This window comes from Myodes glareolus, chromosome 4 (genome assembly GCF_982192425.1).
Source record: "Myodes glareolus chromosome 4, mMyoGla1.1, whole genome shotgun sequence".
Taxonomy (NCBI): Eukaryota; Metazoa; Chordata; class Mammalia; order Rodentia; family Cricetidae; genus Myodes; species Myodes glareolus.
Genome location: NC_142029.1, coordinates 104,394,484 through 104,420,375, shown reverse-complemented (window position 1 = coordinate 104,420,375; position 25,892 = coordinate 104,394,484). Strand labels below are relative to the sequence as shown.

General features: G+C 51.3%; 1 protein-coding gene across 2 annotated transcripts; it reads left to right on the top strand.

The window, feature by feature from the left end:
* Nucleotides 1–527: 527 nt before the first annotated feature.
* Nucleotides 528–25,892, top strand: Ldlr (low density lipoprotein receptor). 2 transcript variants are annotated; one of them, XM_048446523.3, is made up of 18 exons: nt 528–791; nt 8,738–8,860; nt 9,404–9,526; nt 10,331–10,714; nt 12,048–12,170; nt 13,830–13,952; nt 14,412–14,531; nt 15,551–15,676; nt 16,051–16,222; nt 16,306–16,530; nt 18,305–18,423; nt 18,701–18,840; nt 19,800–19,941; nt 20,050–20,202; nt 21,109–21,282; nt 21,732–21,800; nt 22,726–22,883; nt 23,949–25,892. In XM_048446523.3, the coding sequence occupies exons 1-18, from the start codon at nt 716–718 to the stop codon at nt 23,982–23,984; spliced, it is 2,586 nt and encodes an 861-aa protein (XP_048302480.3). In that variant the 5' UTR covers nt 528–715; the 3' UTR covers nt 23,985–25,892. The 2 variants fall into 2 exon arrangements, with proteins under 2 accessions (XP_048302480.3, XP_048302478.3); XM_048446521.3 differs by lacking the exon at nt 23,949–25,892 and having other exon boundaries at nt 22,726–22,955.

The window sequence follows — 25,892 nt, the reverse complement described above, 5'->3', positions numbered from 1 at the left end:
GTATACATAATAAATAAATCGTCAAAAAAGATTTTGATAAGAATTATATAAAATAACTGTAACTTTTCAAACAGGGAACAAACTCAGGGTTCAGGCTTGGCTGAGAGCGCCTTTACTTACCAAGCCAACACGCCCACCGCCACCCCCAAGTCGTGTTTAAGTAGCACTTCCCCTTTGCGCTGTTTATGGATCGAGGTGGATAACCATCTGAAAACTGTCTCAGTACTTAGGTCAGAAATCTATGCAGGGTTCCTAGAAAGCAGAACTCAAACGCGACAAGAAGCGGGTGGGCTTCCCATACTTCTGTTTTCCCTTGAGCACAGCGTTTGGAAGGACGCGGATTGTCCTTTGAACACTCAGCAAAGTTGGCCTCTAAGCGTTAGGAAAGTGTGGTGGGATTCTGAGGAAGGAGCCTCTGGAGCTTCAGGGGTTAACGAGCCGAGGTTACATCGGCCGTTCGAAGCTCCTCCCCGCGCAGTGAGGTGAAGACTTTTGAAAATCACCCCACTGCAGACTCCTCCCCCTCCTGGAAACCTCGCCTGGAAGTGCTAGGAGTGCCTCTGGCTGCGCGCGTGTAGTCGCCGGCTGGTCGTGTACAGGTTTGCAGCGGGGACACCGTGGGGCCCGCCACCCCGGGTTTGCAGCCGAGACACCGTGGGGCCCGGTTTGCAGCGCGGACACAGTGGAGTCTGAACCGAGTGGACACGCGCCCCTGATGCTGAGGATGAGCACCGGGAATCTAGCGCTGCGCTGGGCCATCGCCCTGCTCCTGGCTGCTGCTGGGGCTGCAGGTAAGGCTTGCTCCAGGAGCCCGCGTAGGGTAAGGGGGAGACCCCCTGAACTCTGGCAGTTCCCGGTGATTTATGTATTTATTTTTGAACGAGAAATGGTGAAATGGAATCACTCGTGAGAACTTGTAGTGAGGGTTCTCCCCGACTGACGGTAAGGGGCTGTTTTGGAAAGGGGGTGCCGGAGTTGTAGAGACTCAGGGTGGGCTTAGGGGATACGGGGAGGGATTCTCCCGGGTCAGCGGGTGAGGGTCCCCCGGAGGTGTTAATGGGTCTCCCAGAGCGATGTACGTGGGAGTCCAAGAGGAGAACTCATTCGTTCTAAGGGATTCGCAGGCCCAGCTGTCCAACTTTGCAACCCCTAGTCCTCTGTGTACACGACTTGGGGTCTCCACAGCTACACACCCAAATCCTGCTGCTACCGCGTGCCCGAAAGCACCGCCCCAGCCCAACCTCCCACCGCACCCCCGAGCTCCTACTGGGTGCAGCCGGAACAGGCGAGCCTCGAGCCACTCCCCTCGTCCAATGGAAGGCGGAGGATGAGCTCCAGGGGCATGGCTTGCATGAGCCTCCCTGTGGGGCGGGGCTCTACGTCTGGGCCTGCTGGGACCCTGCAGATTTTCTCGGAGTACTTAGACCTTAGTTCCAATCTTGTCCCAGCTTCCCTGGTCCAGTTCCCTGGTGTGCCTCGGGCCACCCAGACCTCGTTAGCCAAGACTGTCAGCCAGGGTGGGCCAGGTACCAGGCAAGAACTCTTGCTGGTCTGCTATGCTCCCACTCTCTGAATGCGTTGGGTTTGGCTGACCCGTAAAATGGACTTTCCTTTTAGGAGAGGTGTTGGAATTTGGACGGAGGTTAGATGGTGTGTAATCAGGTTACAGCCCCACCCCCAACTTCTTTGCAGTCCTGCGGCTTGAACATTCGGGATAAATCCCTGCGTGGAAGCTGTATTCCCAGCGTCCATTCCCCCACTCCCTTTTGGACAGGATCTCATTTAGTCCAGGCTAGCCTATAAATCACTATATAGCCTAGAATGACTGAACTGATCCTCCTTCTTCCTCCTCAGGAGTGTTGGGATGACAGGCCTGTGCCTCATGCTTGGAGTTTGGGATCCTGGGGATAGAAGCCAGGGAGGCAGGCACTCTACCAACTGCGCCAAGTCCCAGTCTGGTTACTGCTTGTCTTGCAGTCAGCCTGGCTGGGACAGGAACAGTTTAAATGGCTCTTTTCCTCCTTAGAACCAGTGCAGGTAGCGACTAGTAGATTAGGAGTTTGTTAGTTCGCAGGAAATGGCTGTCAACTGTACAATCCCTAAAGACGTCCAGCATGCCTTTAATCTCAGCACTGGGAAGGCGGGGGCAGGTGACTCCTTGTGAGTTCCAGGACAGCCAGTGCTGTACAGTGAGACCGAGTCTCAGAGAGAGAGCGTGTGCAAGCCCGTTGAACAGGCAAACACTCAGCATTCAGTTGTAATTACAAACAAGGCTTGACCAAAGGCCCTAACTTCTCCCATACGTCTTTGCCTTCTTTAAGGAAAAAAATGTGTTTTTTGAAGTCTTTAGTGAGATCTGGTTTCCCATTGTGCAGGAAGGCCTAAGAGCCCCTGTGCTGACCTCCCCAGACTCCCAGCCTGTCTGTCACACCTCCATGCTCATAGTGACTACAATAGCTTGCTCTGGACCATGTGATCTGTCACCTGGTGGTGGTGGCACACACTCCTTTAATCCCAGCACTCGGAAGGCAGAGGCAGGTGGATCTCTGTGAGTTCGAGGTCAGCTAGTTCTACAAGAGCTAGTTCCAGGCTCCAAAGCTACAGAGAAATCCTGTCTCGAAAAACAAACAAATGTGATCTGTTGTGCATGTGTCTTCAGGTTGGTTCAGAGCAGATCGGGGGCTGGGGTGGTGGTTCAGTTGGTGACATGCTTGAAGTGCAAACGGGAGGACCTGAGTAGGATTTGCCAGCAACCGTCTAGGCCAGCTGTGACAGCCTGCAGTGGCAGTGCTGGGAGGGCCCTGGGCCACGAAGAAATTTGACCCACAGCATAAACAGGAGAAAGACAGAGGAAGTCACGCGATTTGAACTTCTGGCCTGCGCGCACGCGCACGCACAAGCACACATGCGTGCGCGCGCGCACACACACACACACACACACACACACACACACACGTGCGCGTATGCACAAATAGAGCAAGGAGCTGATGTAAGGGGAGTCAAGCATGTCAGAGGGCCCTCCAAACCCAGGGAGAGAACGATTTTGCGATAACGTGCCGTGGTTCTATTCATTTGCTCCATCATGGTTCTCATTGGTAAAAGTTTGGGTGAAGTTGGATTTTTTTCTTGTTCTTTTCAGTTACCTATTTTTGGAGACAGTATCTCACTTTGTAGCCCAGGCTGTCTTGAAATTCCCTATGTAGTTTAGGCTTGCCTCACACTGTGGCGGTTCATCTGCACTGGCCTTTCTTTTTTTCTTTTTATTTTTTTAATAGGGTCTCACTGTGCAGTGCAGGCTAGACTGCCTCACTCCTGAGTGCTGGGAGCCACTCCAAGCCTTTTGAAGGGTGATGCTCTGTCTCTGGGTAATTAATCCCTGCTCTTATCTTCCTGCCTCCTCCAGATAAGACTCTGGAGTCTAGACACTTGGCTCTGGTCTGTAACTTGGCTCTTCAGCCAAGCCTTTGGTGTTCTTCCCCTTTCCGCCTTAAGTACATCAATAATTACTGCATCTGCACCTCTAGGCTTGTGAAGCAAATCCGCTTTGGTTGCTGAGAGAGTGGAATTGGTCAGTAGGGTGAGGACCTCAGGCCTTGGCTGTCCCAGATGGCTGTTAGCCTTGGTGGTGAGCGCCTTTGCCATTGAGTCATCTTGACATAGGAGAAACCTGAAGTAGTCAAGCTGATGCTGTGAAGGACTCAGTCACAGACCTGCTCAGGAAATGCCGTGCCACAGGTAGAGAGGACACCACCAATGGTGTGGCTGGGCAAGTGTGTACTCACCTGTTGGGAAAGTTGGTGCCATAAGGAAGTTTAGGGCCACTGTGGAAACACTTCTGTAACTGTGTCCTCACCAGGGTTGATCTCCATCCCTCCTGCCTCAGCGTCCGGAATGCTGAGATTACAAGTGAAAGCCAGCAAAGCAGGCCTGACTGTGAGCTTGCTCGTTGATGCTGGGGTGGAGCCCAAAGTGCTCTCAGTGCTCGGTACTTTCAGTGACAGCTCCTCAGCCTCCTTTATTTTGGTTTCTCTTCCTTTGAGAGTACCTCAAACCTTTATTTTGGTTTCTTTCCTTCCTTTCTTCCTTCCTTCCTTTCTTTCTTTCTTTTTTTTGTGACAGGGTTGCTCTGTGTAACCCTGGCTGTCCTCAGACTCACAGAGATCCTCCTGCCTCTGACTCCTGAGTGCTTATCTTGACTCCCTTACACCACCTGTCCTCAGTAGTTTGGGGAAGTGACTGGGTGTGGCAGCACACTCACGTCACCCCAGGATTCTTGAAGGGTCAAGTCCTCAAGTCCAGCCTGCTCTCACTAAAGATAGATAGATAGATAGACAGACAGACAGACAGACAGATAGATGAGGCTTTGTCTCAGAAAAGAAAGGCTTAGAGGGCAGTGACCGCCTTATTTGTGTGTGTTTCCCCTTTAGGTTCTTGTGGTCTTGTCATTCTTGACTTTGGAGATCTGAGGGCCAAGGCTGAGAGGTGTGAGCCTGTTGACTGGAGAGGCAGGTCCTGTTTTAGTGTATACTATACAGAGTGACGGCCTTTTATGTGGTTGTATTTGTCTATAGCCCCGGTTATCCTGGACTTACTACTATGTAGACCAGGCTGGCCTTGAACTCATAGAGATCCACCTGCCTCTGCCTTGCTGGGATTAAAAGTGTGTACTATGCCGGGTGGTGGTGGTGGTGGCACATGCCTTTAATTCTAGCACTTGGGAGACAGTGCCAGGTGGATTTCTGTGGATCCGAGGCCAGCCTGGTCTACAAGCTAGTTCCCAGACAGCCAGAGCTACACAGAGAAACCCTGTCTCAAAAAACAAACAAATAAAAAAGTGTTCACCATTACTCCCAACTTGTTTTTAAATGTCTAAGATTACATTTATTTGTTTCTTTGGTCTGTGTAAATGCTCGTGGGCTTGAGATGGCAGGTGGCAGAGGAGGGTCTCTCCTTCCATCATGCGAGTCCTGGGGATCAGACTCCGGTAGGCCTGGCAGCAGATCCTTTACCCACTGAGCCATCTTGCCGGCCTTGTTTATTTCTCTTATTTGCTTGAGATGGGGTCTCCTTGTGTACCCCAGGGTGACCTGGAAGTTGCCACGAAGCCTAGGATGTGCTCAAACTTGTAATAGACTGTTTGCCTTTGCCACGAGGTCCCTGGGAGGACAGGTGTTCACCCCTCCACCACACCTTACTCCTTTTCTATTTGTTTGGTTTTGTTTTGAGACAGGGTCTTGCTATGTAACCCTGACTGGCTTCAAAGTAATGGTGATCCTCCTGCCTCCACCTCCTTGGGGCTGACATGACAGGCTTCTGCCTCATCGCCAGGTTTACGCAGTGGCGGGGGCAGAACCCAGGCTTTGTCCGTACTGGGCAAGCACTTTCCCACCTGAGCCCAGGCACGGCCTTCGGGTGTGGCGGATATTTCCACACCTCATGCTTATGTGTATGTCATTTAAGTGAGAGCATGGGTTAATGACCCATCGCCAGGGCTGTGGGGCCTGCTGGGGTGAGACTCCACAGCCCTTTCCTGCCAAGTGCCCCTCTGAACTTCCCTTTTATAATGATCCAACCAGTCCTGGAATTCTAGATGCCCTGCTCACCCGACCGTCAGAGAGAGTCGGTGAGTCACTTCCTTTACTGGCTGCATGAGTCACTGGTCCGGTTAGCAGTGGGTAACAGTGGGTAATGGAATATTATCGGCACAATGAACATGGTGGTCCACGCCTTTAATCTAAACTCTGAGAGTTCCAGGCCACCCCTAGGTACTGTGACACTGTTCGAGGAGGAAAAAAAAGAATTACAGCGTAGCTGAGCAGGAAGCCGGGACTTGGGAGGAGCCACTGAACCGCAAAGGGGACCACTGGGGTGTGGGATTTCAGGTTAATGAACTTTCAGATTTGTGAAGCTGGGCAGGTGTCTGCTCACACCTTTAATCCAAGCACTCTGAGTTCGAGGCCAGCCTGGTCTATGCAGCAAGTTCTAGGACAGCCAGAGCTGCACAGAGAAACCCTGTCTCGAATACAACAGCATCAAACAAACAAAAGAATACTTTCAAGGTCCTGCCTTCGTAGGGCTTCTTCAAGGCTTCGATCTCCTTCCCTTGCGTGCTCGTGTGGTACAACATGCGGCACGTGTGTCGAAGCCAGAGGACAGCTTGCCTGAGATGGTTCTGTCTTCCACCATGTGGGTCTCTGGTCTAGAACTCAGGCTGGCAGCCTTGGCAGCAAGCGCATTGACCAGCTCAGCCATCTCGACTCACAGAGAAACGTTAGCAGTCTGCTGCGTCCATCAGCGGAGCTCAGCTTTGCCTTTAGACTGCAGCGGCTGCAGGTTAGACCCGATGGCTGCAGGTTAGGATCCGCTGCTCTTGTAAGGGTTCGGTTCCTGCCAAGTCTGTCTGCCCACAGCCACCTGTAACCCTGGGTCTAAGGGTCTGATGTCCTCTGCTGGCCTCCCTGGACACTGCATTCTTGTGCACAAGCCCACACACAGACACATGATTTAAAAGAATAAAAACACTTCCCACAGGGTGTGGTGATGCACACTTTTAATTCCAGAACTCTGAGGCAGAGGGAGGCAGAGGCAGGAAGATCTGAGTTTGAGGCCAGCCTGGTCTATAGAGCAAGTTCCAGGACAGCCAGGGCTACACAGAGAAACCCTCTCTCGAAGGAAAAAACAACAAAATAAACACTGAAAAGACTTTTCTGTGGGAGGTAGAGAGGTGGTTCAGAGGTTAAGAGCACTGACTACTCTTCTGAGGCCCTGAGTCCAGTTCCTAGCCACCGCATGGTGGCTCACAACCATCTATGATGAGATCTGGTGCCTTCCTCTGGTGCATATATACAGAATAAATAAAGAAATCTTTAAAAACAACAACAAAAAGACTTCTCTTTGGTAGCTAGGCAGAGGCTTAGCGATTAAGGAAGGCACTGGCTGTTCCTCCATAGAACCTGAACTTGATTCCCCGCACCCACGTGACTGCTTAAACACATTGATAAATCCATTCCCAGGGAGTCAGACTCCCTCTTCTGGCCTGCATATATGCAGGCAAAACACCCCTACAATATAATATAATACAATTATCTAATCAGAAATCTAAAATTACTTTAATCCCAGCACTCAGGAGGCAGAGGCAGGCAGATCTCTGTGAGTTAGAGGCCAGGCTGGTCTACAAAGCAAGTTTCAGAACAGCCAGGGCTACACAGAGAAACCCTGTCACGGAAAAAAAATAATAAAAACAAAAAATTAATTTAAATAACAGTTTAAAAAAGTAGTCAGGCATGATGCCCGTACTTTATTTTTTATTGAAGATGACATTTCCTTCATGTAGTGTATTCTGATCATGCTTTCCCTGCTCTCATTCCTACCAGATCTTTCCTACCTCTCCGACTCCAGGCCTTTTCCTCTCTCTTTAGAAAACAGGCAAATACGTAATCAAACCAGAATAAAATAAAATAAGTGAACAGAAACAGAAAAAGCAAGAGATACATACACAACATTCAAGATCTATTAAAAACATATAATTGGAAACCAAAAAATACAAGCAAAAGACCAGTAAAGTTAAAAAAAAATAAGAAAAAAAGTTAAAAGGAAACATGACAAAATCTCCAAAATCAGCATTGAATTCATTTTGTGTTGCCGTCCACTGCCGGACATGGGGTCTGCCCAGCGTGGTTTGTGTGCCCAACTGCCGTCCACTGCCGGGCATGGGGTCTGCCCAGCCTGGTTTGCGTGCCCAGCTGCCGTCCACTGCCGGGCATGGGGTCTGCACAGCATGGTTTGCATGCTCAGCATCTCTCCATTGGAGAAAACTAATTTCTCCTTTGCAAACAGTTGACCCTTGGGGACAGCTTCTGGCGTAGGGATGGTCCCATGTCCAGTTCCACTCTCAACCCTGGGACCCCCCTGGCTTGGACCTGTGCTTGCTGCTGCTGTCTCTGAGTTCTGTTGTGCTCGGAAGGCCTTGTTTCGCTGGTGTCTTCCTCTGGCTCTTGGATTGTTGGGTTCCCTGGGCCCCGAGGGAAGAGATTTAGTCTTTAGGACTTGAGTATTCCGAGCTCCCTCTCACACTGCACGTTGTCCCGTCTGGCTCTGATGAGGGCTGAGGGAGTCGCTGGTCGATGGGTAGGGCAGAATGCCGCTAGGAGTCGTTTTGTTGCTGTGTTCCTTGACCAGAGCAGTAGTAGCTGTTTTCCCTCTCGGTCCCTGACTTTTCTAGTCCCAGGCTCTTGGCCATAGTATAGTATCAGTGTCGAGCATGGCTTCCGTCTCATGAGGTGGGCTTAAAATCTGGTCAGACAGTGCTTGGTCACCCTCACAGCTTTTCTGCCACTAGCGTGCCAGTGGATCACGACATCAGGTGACCCGTACTTTAATCCCAGCACTCCAGAGGCAGAGGCAGGCAGATCGCTGTGAGACCAAGGCCTTCCTATTCTATAGAGAGTTCAAGGCCAGAACTACATGGTGAGAACGTCTCAAAATAAAACTTAAAGTTACTTAAATAATTAAATTAGATGATTTTTTTTTCTTCTGAGACGAGGTTTCTCAACAGTCCAGATGTCAATGTTAACGACTGATTGACAGATTTTCCCTTTGCAGTCATTTGTTGATCCTCAGCTTTCCTTTTGGGTCCAGTAGATTTCGCTTGCTGTGCTGGGTAAATTTGCTCCTCACTGGGGCTGGCAGGATGATCTACTGCTGTTGACGGACCCTTTCTTCCCCTTTGCCCTCGTAGCCGAAGACAGATGCAGCAGGAATGAATTCCAGTGCACGGATGGGCGGTGCATCTCTAGCAAGTGGGTCTGTGACGGCACCCCGGAATGCCCGGACGGGTCCGACGAGTCCTCAGAGACGTGCGGTAAGCCGCCTTTATTTGCTGGTGGTGTGAGAGATGACACCCAGGACCTTACACATGCTGAGTAGGGGCTCTTCCATGGAGCCATGCCCCCACCCCTCCCTGGGGGGCTCTGTTGCTGTGTGAGACCCAGTGTCCTTCCAGAGCAGCCCAGGAGTGATGAGTTCAGTTATAAATTGGGAGGTGGGACAGAAGATGGCTATCCCTAACCCAAATTTCCAAAGTCCAAAGTGTTCTGTTCACTGTGGCGGTGGGTTTGGAAGACTCCACCCTGATCCTGTTCTGCACGTTGTGGTCACAGCACAGGTCCTCTGAAAGCCCTGTATGAAGTGATCTGAAGGGGCTGCATGGCTGAGCATGGGTTCCTCTGACCAACCGTCACAAAATGAATTTGATGCCTGGAACCCATATCGTGGAAAGATATGGTCATTTTGTCCTATGACCGTGACATGTCATGGCTACACACACACACACACACACACACACAAACACATCTGATGTAACTAACCGGCATTCATTTTGTGTACTGCTCCTCTTTCTCCCTAGTGTCTGTCACCTGTAAATCCAAGGAATTCAGCTGTGGGGGCCTTGTCAGTCGCTGCATTCCTGACTCCTGGCGTTGTGATGGACAGACAGACTGTGAGAACGGCTCAGATGAGCAAGGCTGTGGTGAGTGCTGCCCAGACTATGGGTGGTGTGTGTGTGTGTGTGCGCACGCATGCACTAAGGAGTCGGTCGTCCAGGGGTCCTGGGGTGTGACAGCCATCAGGAGCATTCCTAAGGGGATTCCACCTATAATGTGGTTGCTCCTTCACACCTCCTGTGGTTAGATCCCACCTTGAGAGACGGAGAGATGTGGACCTCGGAAGCATTTATGCAGGCAGCAAGCCCTGGCGACGGTTGCCGGGCAGCCCTCATGTAGGCTGTGCATGTCGGAAGTGCTCACATATGTCTGTCTCTGTGACTTCAGTACCCACGCTGAGGAAGGAGGCTTCCCCCAGCCACTGAGCTCTGCTAAGAAGCAGAGCTGAGGTACTGAAGGCCAGTGTGCCTACCAGCTGCTGTCCTGATGTCATTGCCGCCTCTCTGTGCAGATCTCTGAAGACCCACGGTGGCTGCTTGGGGCATGAGAGTGCTGCTCCCTAATATTATCTACTGTGGGTTTCCCCAGACCCGCATACCTTCAGTGCAGTGGCATTTATATAGTTAGCACAGCAAGCCGTTTGTAACAGAACCTAAAGCACTAAGATGTAACTCAGCCCTGTTGAAATACCCCAGGAAGGGGCTCAGGTGTGGCTCGGTGGTAGAGAGCTGACTTGATACTTGATCGTGTGAATGAGGAAACTGAGGCAGAGAAGGCTATGCGGTTGTGGCCCTTTTAATTAAGCACAAGGATCCTGTCTACGAATGAACCATGTGTGGTGGCCTGGGCCATGGCGTGACAGGGTGCTCTCCTCCCTGTGCACCCCACAGCCCCCAAGACGTGCTCCCTGGATGAGTTCCGCTGCCAGGACGGCAGGTGCATCTCCCAGAAGTTTGTGTGTGACCAGGACCGGGACTGCCTGGATGGCTCTGACGAGGCCCACTGCCAGGCCACCACCTGTGGCCCCGCTCATTTCCGCTGCAACTCCTCCAGCTGCATCCCCAGCCTGTGGGCCTGTGACGGGGATGAGGACTGTGAGGACGGCTCCGACGAGTGGCCCCAGAACTGCGCGGGCCGCGACACCGCCTCTGCCCCCAGCAGCGGCCCCTGCTCCTCGCTGGAATTCCACTGTGGCAGCAGCGAGTGCATTCACCGCAACTGGGTCTGTGACGGCAGTGCGGACTGCAAGGACAAGTCGGACGAGGAACACTGTGGTGAGGCCCTCGGAGGGAGGTGAATGGCTCGCCGGCCTGTATGACTGCATTGGGGCTTAGCCATATGAGATTGCCCGGAAAGAAAGGTGATTTATTTTGGGTGAGGGGCAGGCTCAGTGGTTAGGAGCGCCTGCTGTCAGAGCATGAAGTCCTGAGTTTGAGTCGCCACAGCCTTGCTCAAGGCTGCAACCCTGGTGCTGTGGGATGTGAAGACAGGAGAATACCTGGGGCTTTCTGGCTGCCAGTCTGGCTCCAAGCTCAGTGAGAGACCCTGACTCAAGGGAACAAGGAGGAGCTCTGCCAGAGCGTCCTGGAGAGCATACCTGCATGTGCACACATACACTGCACAGCTCTGTGTAAATAAAATTTTAGCCTCAACCAAAGACAGGGCTGGGTGTGGCAGCATCTGCCTTTAGAAGCAGGTGTGAGTTCAAGAGCCAGGACAACCAGGCTCTTGTAGAGAGGCCATGTCTCAGAAAACCAAAATAAATATTTTTTAAAATCATCCAAAGATAGGTTAAAATTGTTTTTTTTTTTCCTTTGGAACAATTAGTTTTTTCAAAGGGCCAGGTCCAGGGCTTACAGAGGAAGAGTTTTTCTAGGGTGGGCAATACAGTTTTAGTGGTGAGTCCGTGACCATCACGGCAGGGGCCTGCCTGGCAGCGGAGAGGCTCGCACAGAGCTGCAGAAGTAGCTGAGCGTCTGATCCACAAGCAGGAGGCAGAGAGAGCTATAACTGGGAAGGCTAAGAGTCTTTTGAAACCTCAAACCCTGCTCCCAGTGAACACCTCCTCCACTAGGCCACACCTCCTTGTCCTTCCCAGACAATTCCACCAGCTGGTGACCAGGTATTTAAACATACAAGCCAGGGCAGGCATTCTCATTCACACGCCACATCACACGTGCCTGAGGCCAGGGTTCAGTCCCCTCAGTGATTATTTAAAAACGAAATTATTAGCTGGGTGGTGGTGGCGTACAGCAGAGGCAGGTGGATCTCTGCGAGTTTGAGGCCAGCCTGGTCTGCAGAGTGAGTTCCAGGACAGCCAAGATTACACAGAGAAACCCTGTCTCAAAAAAACAAAAAATTAAATAGTAGATACAAAATTATTATTGATGTGTATACTTTATGTGTTTGGGCACATACATGTCGCTCAGGGGGCAACTTCTGAGAGTCCGTTCTCACCGTCACTACACAGTTCCTAGGGACTGCACTCAGGGCTTTGGGCTTGGTGGCAGTTGCCTTCACACTGCTAAGTTTAAGCTAACTGCAGAAAGGCATGGAAGGGTCTCTGGTTGCTGCTTCTTGTGACAATCACCACTCTGCTCTCCTCAGCGGTGGCCACCTGCCGGCCCGATGAATTCCAGTGTGCGGATGGCACCTGCATCCATGGTAGCCGCCAGTGTGACCGTGAATATGACTGCAAGGACCTGAGTGATGAGCTTGGCTGCATCAATGGTGAGCTCCGCTCCCCCGTTTCCTGTCCCTAAGTTGGGTGCTGCTGTTCTCCCCGAGGGAGGGGCAGGTCCCTAGCTGCTGTATTTTCCTTCCTTCCTTTTTCCTTTCTTCTCTACCTATCTACCTTCCTTCCTTTCTTTCCTTTTCTTCTTTCTTTCTTTCTTTCTTTCTTTCTTTCTTTCTTTCTTTCTTTCTTTCTTTTTTTGAGACAGGATTTCTCTGTGTAGCCCTGGCTGTCCCGAAGAAACTCACTCTGTAGACCAGGCTGGCCTTGAACTCGGAGATCTGTCTGTCTCTGCTTCCCATTTCCCGAGTGCTGGGATTAAAGGCATGCACCACCCCTGCCTGAAACCCAGAGCTTCATGCTAATGGCATACACAAGCCATCCAATCCCATGAAAAGAACATTCCAGCACTTACAAAAGTCACTCTCTCTTGAGTGCCCTGAGATCAAACTTGTGTCCATCTGACCTGGTGGCACTTTTTCTGTCTCTCCGGCTGCACGTGACCTAACATGACCACACTTCAGGACTGAGGTATTGGAAGGTTGCTTGTCTAGTGTGCACACGAGCGTGCATGCTCTAGTCACCACATGCTGGTGTGCTGCCACATGCCTGCCACCCTACACTGGGAGGTGGAGGCCTTGCCCACACGTTGAGTTTGAGAACAGCTCTCACTTAGAAAATTCACTGTTAGTTTTTTGCTGTTTGCTCTTTCAAGTTGAACTCAGGACTTCTAATCACTGGACTAGGAGTTACTTGTTACTTTTTAACTGCATTGCCAGAGCTGAGTGTGGTGTGCAGGTCTGGACTCAAGACAGTGGAGAGCCTGAGGCAGGAAGCACACAAATTTGAGGCCAGCCTGAACCAAGTAGTGAGACCTCTGGCTAACCTGATTCAACCAAAAATTCGTCTTTGCAGCTGTCTCTATAATCCCTCTCTAGGATTTTTTATTTGTGTTTTTTCAAGACAGGGTTTCTCTGTGTAGCTCTGGCTGTCCTGGAAGTCATTTTGTAGACCAGGCTGGCCACAAACTCACAGAGGTTCGCCTACCTCTACCTTCTGAGTGCTGGTTAGATTAAAGGTGTGTGCTGCCACTACCCTGCTCTCCCAAGACTTTTTTTGACCTCCTGGCTCTCCAAAAGTTTTTTGATCCTGCCAAGTTGAAACAAGCTCTATTTCTGTTAAACAGTAACTGTCTGTCTGCTGAACTCCTAGCAACTAACCACACAGAGCCTCACTTTCACCTCCAGCCCTGTGAGGAACACACCCCATAGAGAAACTCCTCACAGCAGGCATGCTAAAACACCCTGTAATCTTAGTGTTTGGGAGGCTGAGGCAGGAGGACCTCTCTAAGTTCCAGTGTCCTGAAGTATAAGAGGAAGTTCCAGGCCAGTAGGACTACACAGTTAAGACTCCTGGCAGGGGCTCTACCCTGAGCCACACCTGAGCCCCTCACTGGGGGATTCTAGGCAGGGGCTCTCCCCTGAGCCACACCCGAGCCCCTCACTGGGGGATTCTAGGCAGGGGCTCTCCCCTGAGCCACACCCGAGCCCCTCACTGGGGGATTCTAGGCAGGGGCTCTCCCCTGAGCCACACCTCAACCCCTCATTGGTGGTACTGTTCAACCACTCCTGACCGTTCTCTTTGCTTCTAATTAGTGACACAGTGTGACGGACCCAACAAGTTCAAGTGCCGCAGTGGCGAATGTATCTCCTCGGACAAGGTGTGCGACTCCGCCCGGGACTGCCGGGACTGGTCGGATGAGCCCATCAAGGAGTGCAGTGAGTGCTGGGAAGCTGGGGGAGCTGGATGGGCGCCAATGTGTAGTGACTGTGGGGCCTGGGGCCGGGAGCCTCCCCACCCCACAAGTTCAAAGGCCTCGTGTGCATCACTAAGACTGGATAGATCTTTGGCTATAGGGCAGGAGGGGCCTTAGGGGAGGGGTGCTGGGAGACAAGGACCTGAGTTCACATCTCTAGCATTTCGTTTTTGAGTTCGGAGAGATGCAGCTAAGAGCACTTATAGAAGATTCAAGTTTGGTCTCAGCACATAAGTCAGGTGGCTCACAGTCACCTGTAACTCTAGTCCCCTGGTGTCTCTGCATTCGTGTTCACACGCCCACGTGCAGATACACATGCACACCTGAACGTTTTTTGCAAAGACAATGCAATGCTTAGTGTTTCCAGTGGAGAGTAAGGGGCTCTAGAATTACCGATCTGTGTCTGCTCAACCCTGTGCAGGGACCAACGAATGCTTGGACAACAATGGTGGCTGCTCCCACATCTGCAAGGACCTCAAGATTGGCTACGAGTGCTTGTGTCCCAACGGCTTCCAGCTGGTGGACCAGCACAGATGTGAAGGTGGGTCTGCGGGCCTGTCCAGGCTGTGGTTCTGACCGCCTCTGCCTTTGCCCGCCGAGCATTGTGCCTCAGTTTCCACAGGCGCTCAGTGGGCAGGAGTGCAGTCCCCACCTCTTGGGGCTATCAGGAGCGGTCCAAGGGTAAACACTGAATGGGGCCTGACTGTTGGGAAGTGTGGATCATTGGCAGTCCTGCCTTTTGGGGTCATCATCAAGAATCAAGGTTCACTCGGGAGGCAGAGTCAGGCAGATCTCTGTGAGTTCGAGGCCAGCCTGGTCCACAGAGAAAGTTCCAGGACAGCCAGGGATACAAAAACAAAAACAAAACCAACAAACAAAAAACAAAACAAAACAAAAAAGGCAGAGGCAGGCAGATCTCTGTGAGTTCGAGGCCAGCCTGGTCCACAGGGAAAGTTCCAGGACAGCCAGGGATACAAAAACAAAAACCAACAAACAAAAAAGCATCAAGGTTCAGGCAAGAGCTGGGGCTCAGCTGACAGAATACTTGTCTCATAAGAGCTCCAAGTTCCACCCCATGACATCGTGAGCCCAGCAGGTGGCCCACACAGACAACCAACACTCAGGATGTGCTGGCAGTAGATCAGAAGTTCAAGGTCATCTTCTCTGTAGCAAGTTCAAGGCCAGCCTGGGCTATGCAAGAAGTCTCAGAAAACAACAAAAGAGGCCATGTGTGGTGCAAAATATTTTTAATCCCATCACTTGAGTGACAGACGCAGGTCGATCTCTGAATTGAAGGGCAGGTTGGTCTACATAGCGAATTCTGGGCCAGCCAGGGCTATATAAAGAGACCAATAATAAATAACAGAAACAAAAAAAAAAAAAAAAGGAAGAGAATAAAGAAGTGAAGGAAAGCTGGCTGAATAAATCCCACAGTCATCTTGCACTAGAATGAATGGCAGGCACAGGAGGACATAGCGTTTTGATTTTAGCTCTCCTGTCCCCCCCCCTGTAGAAAGGGTTCCTCTTCCCCAGACCAAACCCTTTTGTTACCACACACAGATATTGACGAGTGCCAGGAGCCGGACACCTGCAGCCAGCTCTGTGTGAACCTTGAAGGCAGCTACAAGTGTGAATGCCGGGCCGGCTTCCACATGGACCCTCACACCAGCGTCTGCAAGGCCGTGGGTGAGCACAGACGGGGAGCCAGGGTGCCTGGGAAGCTGAGGGTGGGCAGCTCCTCTTTGGGGTTCAGAACTGTTACGCCTTGTGCTGTCTGGGTATGGGAGCTCTCCAGGATTCGTGCTGATGGGGGGCAGTACAGTGAGGACATGGGGCCTCTCCCAGATGTGTCCTTTCTAGGGGTCACTGGCTGAGGCTGTAGGACTCTACCTGTCCCTCTCGCATCTGGGAGAGGGAGAAGACGTCTGAGCCTCTGTAGCATCTCCAGTTATTCTTACTAAAGAAATGGATCCCAGGGTCTCGGGTTCAGTAGGTAGAGTGCTTGCCTGGCTTGCATGGAGCCCTGATTCAACTCCCGCACACTCTGTATGACTTTCCAGGCTCCGTAGCTTACCTCCTCTTCACTAACCGCCATGAGGTGCGAAAGATGACCATTGACCGCAGCGAGTACACCAGCCTGATCCCCAACCTGAAGAACGTGGTGGCCCTGGACATGGAAGTGGCCAACAATAGGATCTATTGGTCTGACTTGTCCCAAGGGAAGATCTACAGGTGAGCCACAGTCCCGTCACCCTGTCACTACCCTATCCCCTGGTGACACCCAGGCTCTAATGCGGTCCTTTTTTCTGCCTCAGCACCCTGATGGACCGAGCGCCTAGCTTGTCCTATGACACCATCATCAGTGGGGACCTGCAAGCCCCAGATGGGCTGGCTGTAGACTGGATCCATGGTAACATCTACTGGACAGATTCAGTTCCAGGCAGTGTGTCTGTAGCAGACACCAAAGGTGGAAGGAGGAGAACACTGTTCCAAGAGAAGGGGTCTAGACCCAGAGACATTGTGGTGGACCCCGTGCACGGGTGAGTGTCTCAGAGCGGAGGGGATAGAGAACTTTGGGATAAATCAAGGTGGGGGATCCACAGCTGGGTTGAAAATACGTGATATGTGTAGCTGAGTGAGATGGTGTTGAGCTAGAGGGAGACAGTGAAGCAGAGGCTGGGGGTTGTCAATGAAAAATCAGGGAGGTGGCATAAGAAGGTAGTGGCTCAAACCCGAAATCCCTTCACTGAGGAGGTTGAGACAGGAGGATTGCTGCGAGTTATGGAATAGCTTGGGTTGCAAAGTGAGATCCTGTCTCAAAATAATCAAAATAGCGGCTTAGAAGCTGGCTCAGCAAGGGGCTGGAGTGGTGGCTCAGTGGTTAGAGCACTTGCTGCTCTTGCAGAGGAATCAAGTTTAATTCCTTGTTTCCATATCAGGGAGCTCACAACCACCTGTAACTAGGTCCAGAGGAACTGGTGCCTCTGGCCTCCTTTAGCCTCGGCACACAGGTACATAGACACCAACGGTGGTGCACGCCTTTAATCCCAGCACAGGTGCATGCCTGTGAGTGCGAAGCCAGCCTGGTCTACAAAGTTCCAGGACAGCCAGGACTGTTACACGGAGAAACCAAATCCTGGCTCAGTGGATAAAGACATTTGCTTCCAAGCCTGGCTACCTGAGTTTAATCTCAGGGATAGAGTCAACCCCTTCCCCCAGATGTTGCATGATACACACACGTGTCCATGCAGTGGATAAATAAATGTTAGTAAAACAAAATAAAGGTGCTGGGGATGTAGTTCATTTGGTAGAGTGCTTACCTGACACGCATAAAGTCCTGCTTCTGCCTCATGGTCAAACACGTGTATGTTCGTGAACACCTGTGACAGAGACAGGAGTGTCAGAAGTTCAAGGCGTCCCCAGCTCTGTTCTGGTTTGAAAGAAGCAGTGACCGAGGCTGGGGATGTGGCCCAGTGATGGAGGGCCTTCCAAGTGTGCAGGAGGCTCTGGCTTCATCCCCAGAACAAGGAGCAAGCAAACAGCCTGGGCTTCGTGGTGTGTGTGTTTTAATGCTAACGTCTTAATTTTGTACCCAAACCTCACAGGCTAGCATAGGCTTGTCATCTTGCTGGGCCCATGGACAGCATTTCCTAGATTGTATTCTATCCTCCACGTACATCACACACGTGCATGCAACACTATGCAGAATCCCTCTCTTAAGAGAAGTGTAAAGCTCCTTCCAGTAGTGCCCTGGACATTCAGGGATAGGAGTCAAGTTCATCTTCGACCTGTGGAGATCAGACAAGTCTATAGGAATTCATTGCTTACTGGTCTCTGTCAGGGCCCAACAGACTGAGCAACTGCTGGGCATTCCATCTTGGGAAGCTCCCCACCCCCACCCATTAGTGCTGTCCCTGTCAGGCCACATCCGTGTCCAGTCTGTGCTTCAGGCATAGTTTGCACTCTGAATGCTCCAGCACCTCCTCTGCAGCGTCTGCGGTCACTGGTGCGCGCCACCTACCCTGGCTTAACTCCACAGTTGCAGAGCTGGGCTGACCATCCGAGGTGGCAGCTCTTGGCTGGGAGGACCCTGCAGAAGTTGTAGCTGGTGTTGGCGGCAGGGTGGAGGGCTGAAGGGAAAATGTCTGTAAAGGGCCTGCTTTGTAAGCGTAGGACCTGAGTTCCATCTTCACTGCCCATGTACAAAGAGCCAGGTGTGGTTCCAAATTGAGAACGAGCTGTTTAAGCTGACTCTTGTCACCAGTAGTGGGAGCCGGCTGTCAGAGTGTCCTCATCTCTTGTCTGTTTTCCCAGCTTCATGTACTGGACAGATTGGGGAACACCTGCCAAGATCAAGAAAGGGGGCCTGAATGGTGTAGACATCTACTCGCTGGTGACTGAGGACATCCAGTGGCCGAATGGCATCACTCTAGGTATATCTAAGGGGTGGTCTTGCTTGCTGGGGCAGCTGGAAGGATTACTGGGTGGTGCAAAAACCACGATGTGGCCTTCAGGTTCATATGTGATAGAGTGCTTCTCCCAAAGATGTACCTTCTACCCCGAGCTAGTGCCCTGAAATTTTTCTGGCATGTTCTGGAACTTTCTGAAACATTCTAGAATCTTCTAGAACATTCTGGAATATTCAGGCAAATTGGATGATCTTGTTACCTCTGACCTTTCCATATCTCCTTGTCTGTTTATGCATTTTAGATATTCCCAGTGGCCGCCTCTATTGGGTTGATTCCAAACTTCACTCTATCTCCAGCATCGATGTCAATGGGGGCAATCGGAAGACCATTTTGGAGGATGAGAAGCAGCTTGCCCACCCCTTCTCCTTGGCCATCTATGAGGTGACCCTGGGAATGTGAGGGGATTTGGTCCAGCCCTAGGTTTGTCCCATCCATTGGAGCCAAGACTGATTAGGTATTGGCTCTTATCTAGAGCTCTAGAAAGGTGGTAGAGTTGCAGGTTTTTCCCAGAACTGTTTTTTTGTTACTGTTTTTTTTTGGTTCTTCTGTTTTTGTTTGTTTGTTTGTTTGTTTGTTTGTTTGTTTGTTTTTGTAGTGCTAGGAGTGGAACCCAGAGTTCATGAAGAGACAGGAAAATGCCAGAGGCTCACTGGCCAGTCAGTGTAGCTAACTCAGTGAGCTCCAGGTTCAGTGAAAGACTCTGTCTCAAAAAATTAAGGGGAGAGTAACTGAGAAAGACACCTGACACCCACCTGTGACCTCCATACACACATACACACAGAATGGTTAGGAATGGAAGATTTTATGCATCTTTCACACATTTATTTTTTAATAATTTTTTTCATTTTATTGAGGTTTTTTCTTTCTTTTTGTTTTTTGTTTTGTTTTGTTTTTTTGTTTTTCGAGACAGGGTTTCTCTATAGCTTTGGAGCCTGTCCTGGAACTAGCTCTTGTTAGACCAGGCTGGTCTTGAACTCACAGAGATCCGCCTGGCTCTGCCTCCCAAGTGCTGGGATTAAAGGCATACACTACCACCGCCTGGCTAATTTATTTTAACCTTATTTTTCGTGCTTTGGTGTGAAGGTGTCAGATTCCAGGGAACTGGATTACAGACAGTTGTGAGCTGCCGTACGGGTGCTGGGAATTGAACCCGGGTCCTCTGGGTGTGGAGCCAGCTCTCCAGCTCTCTCTCCCCTTCACTACATTATAAAGTAGAAACTTTGTACCACACCCAATATTGGTTATGTGTAGAGAACCCCAGAAGTCTGGGGAGGTCATGGAGATGCGTGCTGCTCCGGTGGCTGATGGGCTTGCTCGTCTTCTGCACATGTCACCCATAGGACAAAGTGTTTTGGACGGATGTCTTGAATGAAGCCATTTTCAGTGCTAATCGCCTCACGGGTTCAGATGTTAATTTGGTGGCTGAAAACCTCCTATCGCCAGAGGACATTGTCCTGTTCCACAACGTCACACAGCCTAGAGGTGAGTCCCTTCCCTGAAATACATTTCTCTGCCGTTGTCTGGGAATTCCCGAGACTTCTGCTCTGGTGCATTCGATGCCATCTGTCTGAACATCCTCTTCTCCCCCAGGAGTGAACTGGTGTGAGAGATCGGCCCTCCCCAACGGTGGCTGCGAGTATCTGTGCCTGCCGGCCCCACAGATCAACCCCCACTCCCCCAAGTTCACCTGTGCCTGCCCTGATGGCATGCGTCTGGCCGACGACATGAGAAGCTGCCTGCCAGGTAGGGGCGCAGTCCTACACGAGCCCTCCAAGGCTGACTGGACGTCAGCGCTGTCTGGGGACTCCTGGACGGACTGAAAACACGTAGACTGGGCGCCCCTTGCGGCCCCGTTGTACCTGAGCTCCTGTGGAATCTGACTTAGGCCAGGACCCCTTTCTCTGACATCATCTGAGAAAGGCTCAGTTTGGGTTTGTTTCTGTCTGTTTTTGCAACAGAAAACAGACTTGAGACTGGATAATTTATAAAGCGTAGAAGTTTATGGTTCTGGATACTGGAAGTCTTATAGGGTACTTTTCCCCCATGCTACCATGGGAAGAGATCATGTGTTGAGACAGCCAATGTTCTCATTTTATTATTCATTTAGTTAAAGGACAGTTGTTCTGATTGGAGGACAGGTTTCAGGACAGCCAGGCTACACAAGGGAAACCCTGTCTCAAAAAGTTAAAAAAAAAAAAAAAATTGGTGGTTCAGTTTCTTTTCTTTCTTTTTTGGATTTTTTGAGACAGAGTGTCTCTATGTAGACCTGGTATTTCTGGAACTCACTCTGTAGACCAGGCTGGCCTCAAACTCACAGAGTTCCACTTGCCTCTGCCTCCTGAGGGCTGGAATTAAGGGTGTAAGCCATCACTGTTCATCAGTGCTTGAGTTCCTAACGTGCATTCTGGAGGTCACTGTTCCGTCTCGGACCAAAGTGTCCTCGACACTTCCAGACCTATTGTGAGAACAGGATAGGTCCTCTGGAGGCTGAGGCGGGAGAATCACATGTCTGAGGTCACTCTGGAGCAGTGTTGCCAGCTACTCCTTCCTCGTGGCCCTGGGGCTGGCCTGCCCTCCATGCGGAGCAGAGCGGAGGTGCGAGGAGCACCCCAGCTCATGGCCCTTGGGTCGTGTCTTTTGTTCCGTCAGAAGTCGCACCTGTACTGACCACCCAGGGGACATCCACCATCAGGTCTGTGGTCACTGGAGCAACCACAAGGTCTCCACAGCACAAGGAGGATCAGTTGACTTCCAGCACTTCCAGGGAGCCCGTGGACGTCCCTGGCCTTAGCACGGCTGAGTCGGTGACAATGTCCCACCAAGGTAAAGGCCAGGCCCACCCTACATTTGATTAGTACACTGATTTGGTTAGTGGGATTGGGGAATGTGCCACCATGCCTGTGCGGTCAGAGCACAGCTTGTGGGAGCTTGTGGGAGTCTGTCCTCTCCTTCCACTGTGGGGGTCTTGGGATCAAACTCAGGTTAGCAAACTTAGCCTTTGCTCACTGGCCCGGTGTGCTGAGGGTGTCTGGGGGTAGGATTTGTGCACATTTGGCATCCCTAAGGATCCTGGGATCCTCTGTGGCCACTGGAGGACAGCTCTGCCTGAGAGCAAGTCCACATGACTTGCGCAAACCTCAATAGCATCTCTAGGTTTCCCTGAACAGGACGAAAGGGAGACTATGTCAGGCAGTCTCTGTGGGTGGCTCCTGTCATCTGACTATGTCTTCTTTGACCTCAGCCTCCTCACTCTGTCCTTTTTCTTACCCCAGTCCAGGGTGGCAGAGGGAGCGAGGAGCAGCCACAGGGTGTGAGTGTCTTGTCCATCATCCTCCCCATTGGTAAGTGCTGGCCGGGCTGCTGGCGTGGTGGGGCCCCTGAGACTTCATGCTTAGCCTGCAGGGCCATTCCTCCTCTCTGACCCTAAATGGAATGTCCCTGTCTGAGAGACAGCCCTGCGTGAGGGATGGTGCTCCGCCTACCTCTGAGCACTGCCCCCTTCTAGCTCCATTCATATTCAAATAAGACTTTAAAAAAAAAAAAAGATTTTATTTATTTATTATGTATACAGTGTTCGGCCTGCATGACAGAAGAGGGCTCCAGATCTCATAATAGATGGTTGTGAGCCATCATATGGTTACTGGGAATTGAACTCAGGACCTTTGGAAGAACAACCATTGTTCTTAACCTCTGAACCATCTCTCCAGACCTGGAATAGAGCTTTAATCTCACAGACAGAGCTCTGTGAGTTTGTTTGAGGCCATCCTGGTCTACATACAGAGTTCTAGACTGGCAAAAAGAAAGACCGCCAGGTGTTGTGGCACACACCTTTAATCCCAGCACTCCAGGAGGCAGAGGCACACAGATCTCTATCAGTTACTGGCCAGCCTGGTCTACATAGTGAGATTCAGGACAGGCTCCAAAGCTACACAGAGAAACCCTGTCTCACAAAACAAAAGAAACAGAAAAACACAACCAAACAAACAAAGCAAAGTTGTCAGGATCTCAGAAGATAGAACAATGTCAGGCTATGGAGCCCAGGCTGGTTCAGAAGGTGGCATCCTCCTGCCTCATCTCTCTGAAGTGCTAGGCTTACAGGTCCTGATGCCCCCACCTGCAGCGTTTTCTCTTTGTATGATAAGGAAGTGTAATTTTACATTCCGAACACATCGCTGTCGTGTGAAGGAGCCATAATGGGAATGCTCATGGCCTCACCGGTGTAAGGCCTTCTGGGGCCCGCCCTGACCAAGCCCTCTTTCCCCACAGCACTGGCCATTCTCCTTGTCTTTGGCGCCATCCTGCTGTGGAGGAACTGGCGGCTAAGGAGCATCAACAGCATAAACTTTGACAACCCAGTGTACCAGAAGACCACAGAGGATGAACTCCATATTTGCCGAAGCCAGGACGGCTACACCTACCCCTCAGTGAGTGCCCTTTGTGGGAGAGAGGAGGCATCCAAGAAGCTGAAGGATGGAAGTTAGGTGGAGTGGATAAAAGGAAGCCAGGGGTATGCAACAGCTCAGAGGAGAGCCCTGCCTAGAATCCCCCAGTGAGGGGCTGGGGTGTGGCTCAGTGGTAGAGCCCCTGCCTAGAATCCCCCAATGAGGACTTAGGACAGGAGTCACTGGCAGAGCCCCTCCTAGCGTGCTTGAGTCCATATTTAATCCTCGGTGACTGCAGGAGGAGGTTTCAGGCTCCTCCAGGTAGAAATTGGGTAAATTACAGAGGCCTGTGATAGGACTGGCGTCATGTATTTAAGAAGCGTGTGGAAGACTGGAAAAAAGCAGCTCTGTTGCTAAGAATGCTGACTGTGCTTCCCAATTAGCTGGGTTCTATTCTTAGGACCCACAAGGGTCTGTAACTTCAGTTCCAGAGAATCTGACACCTTCTGGCCTCCACAGGCACGAGGCACACATGTGAGGCACAGATTTTCATGCAGACAAAACACCCATACACACACACAAAAAACATTATAAAAAAAACTCAGGGGAAGTGCATGATCTGAGAGCCTGGAGGTGCGAAAAGAGGGCATTGTGAGCCTTGGGGAGGACTCTTGCACTGTGAGCCTTGGGGAGGACTCCTGCACTGTGAGCCTTAGGGAGGACTCCTGCACTGTGAGCCTTAGAGAGGACTCCTGCACTGTGAGCCTTAGAGAGGACTCCTGCACTGTGAGCCCTAGGGAGGACTCCTGCACTGTGAGCCTTAGGGAGGACTCTTGCACTGTGAGCCTTGGGGAGGACTCCTGCACTGTGAGCCCTAGAGAGGACTTCTACACTGTGAGCCCTAGGGAGGACTCCTGCATTGTGAGCACCGTGAGGGTTCTCCACAAGAGGCTTTGCCCAGCACCCTCTGGTGGCTGTGCAGGGGACAGAAGGTTGGGGCCCAAGCATTAGAGAGATGCCTGCTGTGTGGAGTGGGGTGTGCTGAACTCTGACCCTGTGCACTGCCCATTAGACTGACTGTTTCCTGTGTTTGTGGTTTGCTGACAGAGACAGATGGTCAGTCTGGAGGACGATGTGGCATGAACAGCTGCGAGAACCATCTCTTTCCAGGATCCGTTACCACTCTCGGGCAGGAAGGACGCTTTTCTCCACACCTCCCTGTCCAGGACTGGTCCTGTCACCTAGGTGGCCTCTGTGTTGCTCAAAGCAAGATAAGAGTAAAACTGGGCTGTGGGCCAAGCTCAGCAGCCTGCCTGCCCCAGGCTCTGTTTTATATATTTATTGTCTGGGGGCAGAAAAGGCTGCTGACTGTGCTCAAGACAGGAATTCTGGCTGGGATTTTTCCACCCATCTTTCTTTCCATGGAAGGCAAAGAGGCGACCCCAGAAGCTTCTTCATTCCCTGCTCTCTACTCACAGGAAGGAGGAAGGGATCCAGGTGGAGAGGCCCTTTGTTCTGAACATTCAGCGGCAGGTGCTTGTGACATGGTCCCAGGTACCACAGCCAATCCCTAAACTCAGGACTCCCTGCATTTCCCTCCACCCTGCACGCCTTAGCCGCCCTCCAGGTAGCCTTGGCTCTGCTGCCCCATCAGTCCTTCCAAGCTGATGTGGGCCCTGCAGAAGCCAGGAAGTGACTTGTGGCACTCGGGCACTGATCTTGCCAGATCTTGGGGCCAGCAGCTGCCAGTGACTGATTTCTGCCCATGCCTCTGCTAAGACTTCACCCGTTCCTGGAGGAACAAGCCTGCGTTGCCATACCCTCTTCATATCTATGAAGTGCCTGAGATTTCCAGTTGTCTTGCTCAGGAGCTGAGGCTGTGTGTGCTGTCTGGGCCTCCTCCTGCTCGGGTGTGGCTGTCAAGACCTCAGTCCTGCACGCAGCCCCAGTTGTCCGCATGGGACCTGCACTTCATTTCTCTCCACTTTCCCTGCTCAGGATTGGGCACCCATGTGCTCCGCATCTGTACCCTGAGGTCCGCACTGTTCAGTGGTATGCTGTGTTGGAACTTTGGGCCAGAAGTGGCCCCATATCACTGACCACAGAAAACGATGCCCAGGGAGGAAGACATCAGACTGATCAGGATCCAAGCATCCACAAGCATCTGCTCTCTTCAGTGCTGGGATGGAACCCCAGAGCCTCTTTGGCTTTTATTTTATTTTATTTTTTACTATATATCTACACTTTAAACCCCTGCCTGATAGCCTTTGCTTCTGTGTAAGCACCCGGAGCAGTTCGGCTGTTCAGCTCCTCTCAAGCCATCGGAGACTTCCCTGCTCAGCTGGGCTTTGGTGTACGCCTGTCACCCCAGCAGGAGAGCCTGAGGCAGGTGGGGTGCCAGGAACTGGAGATCAGCCTGGGCGTGATTCTTCATCCTGTAATCAGCCAGGCATGGTGGTACACACCTTTAATCCCAGAACTAAAGAAGCGGAGGCAGGCACATCTCTTGAGTTCCAAGCCAGCCTGGGTACCTAGTGAGTTCCAGGCCAGCTAGGGATCCACAGTGAAACTGTATCTGAAAACCAAAAGAAATCCCATAATCCAGGTCATTTGGGGGAACTTAGAAGACTACTAAAAAGTTGTCACAAATTTGCCACACGGGTAACTCAAGATGACAGTGGCAGTCTCTTGGATTCCTGCAGATACCCAGCTGAAGGGTCCCACTGTCAGGACAGGAGGAGGGCACCTGTAAATGAGTTCTGAGCCAGTGGCACCTGGCTCTGTCTTCATTCTGTATATTTGTTCGAGGTTATCACACTATCTATTAAATCTATTTATTTTTACACACCCTGATTGCTGCACTTGTTGGTGACATTTCTCCAGGTTGACTGGCTGAAACTCTGGGATGCTGTGTACGAAGACTGTTTGAATGGACTGTTCTTAGGCCTGTGCGTTGCCTTGAGGGATAGGAACAGCTTTGAGCCCTTTGTTCAGGGTGTTCATGGGCTGAAAGTGTCTCACTGTGATGGATTAAATTCCTTTTGAAAACTT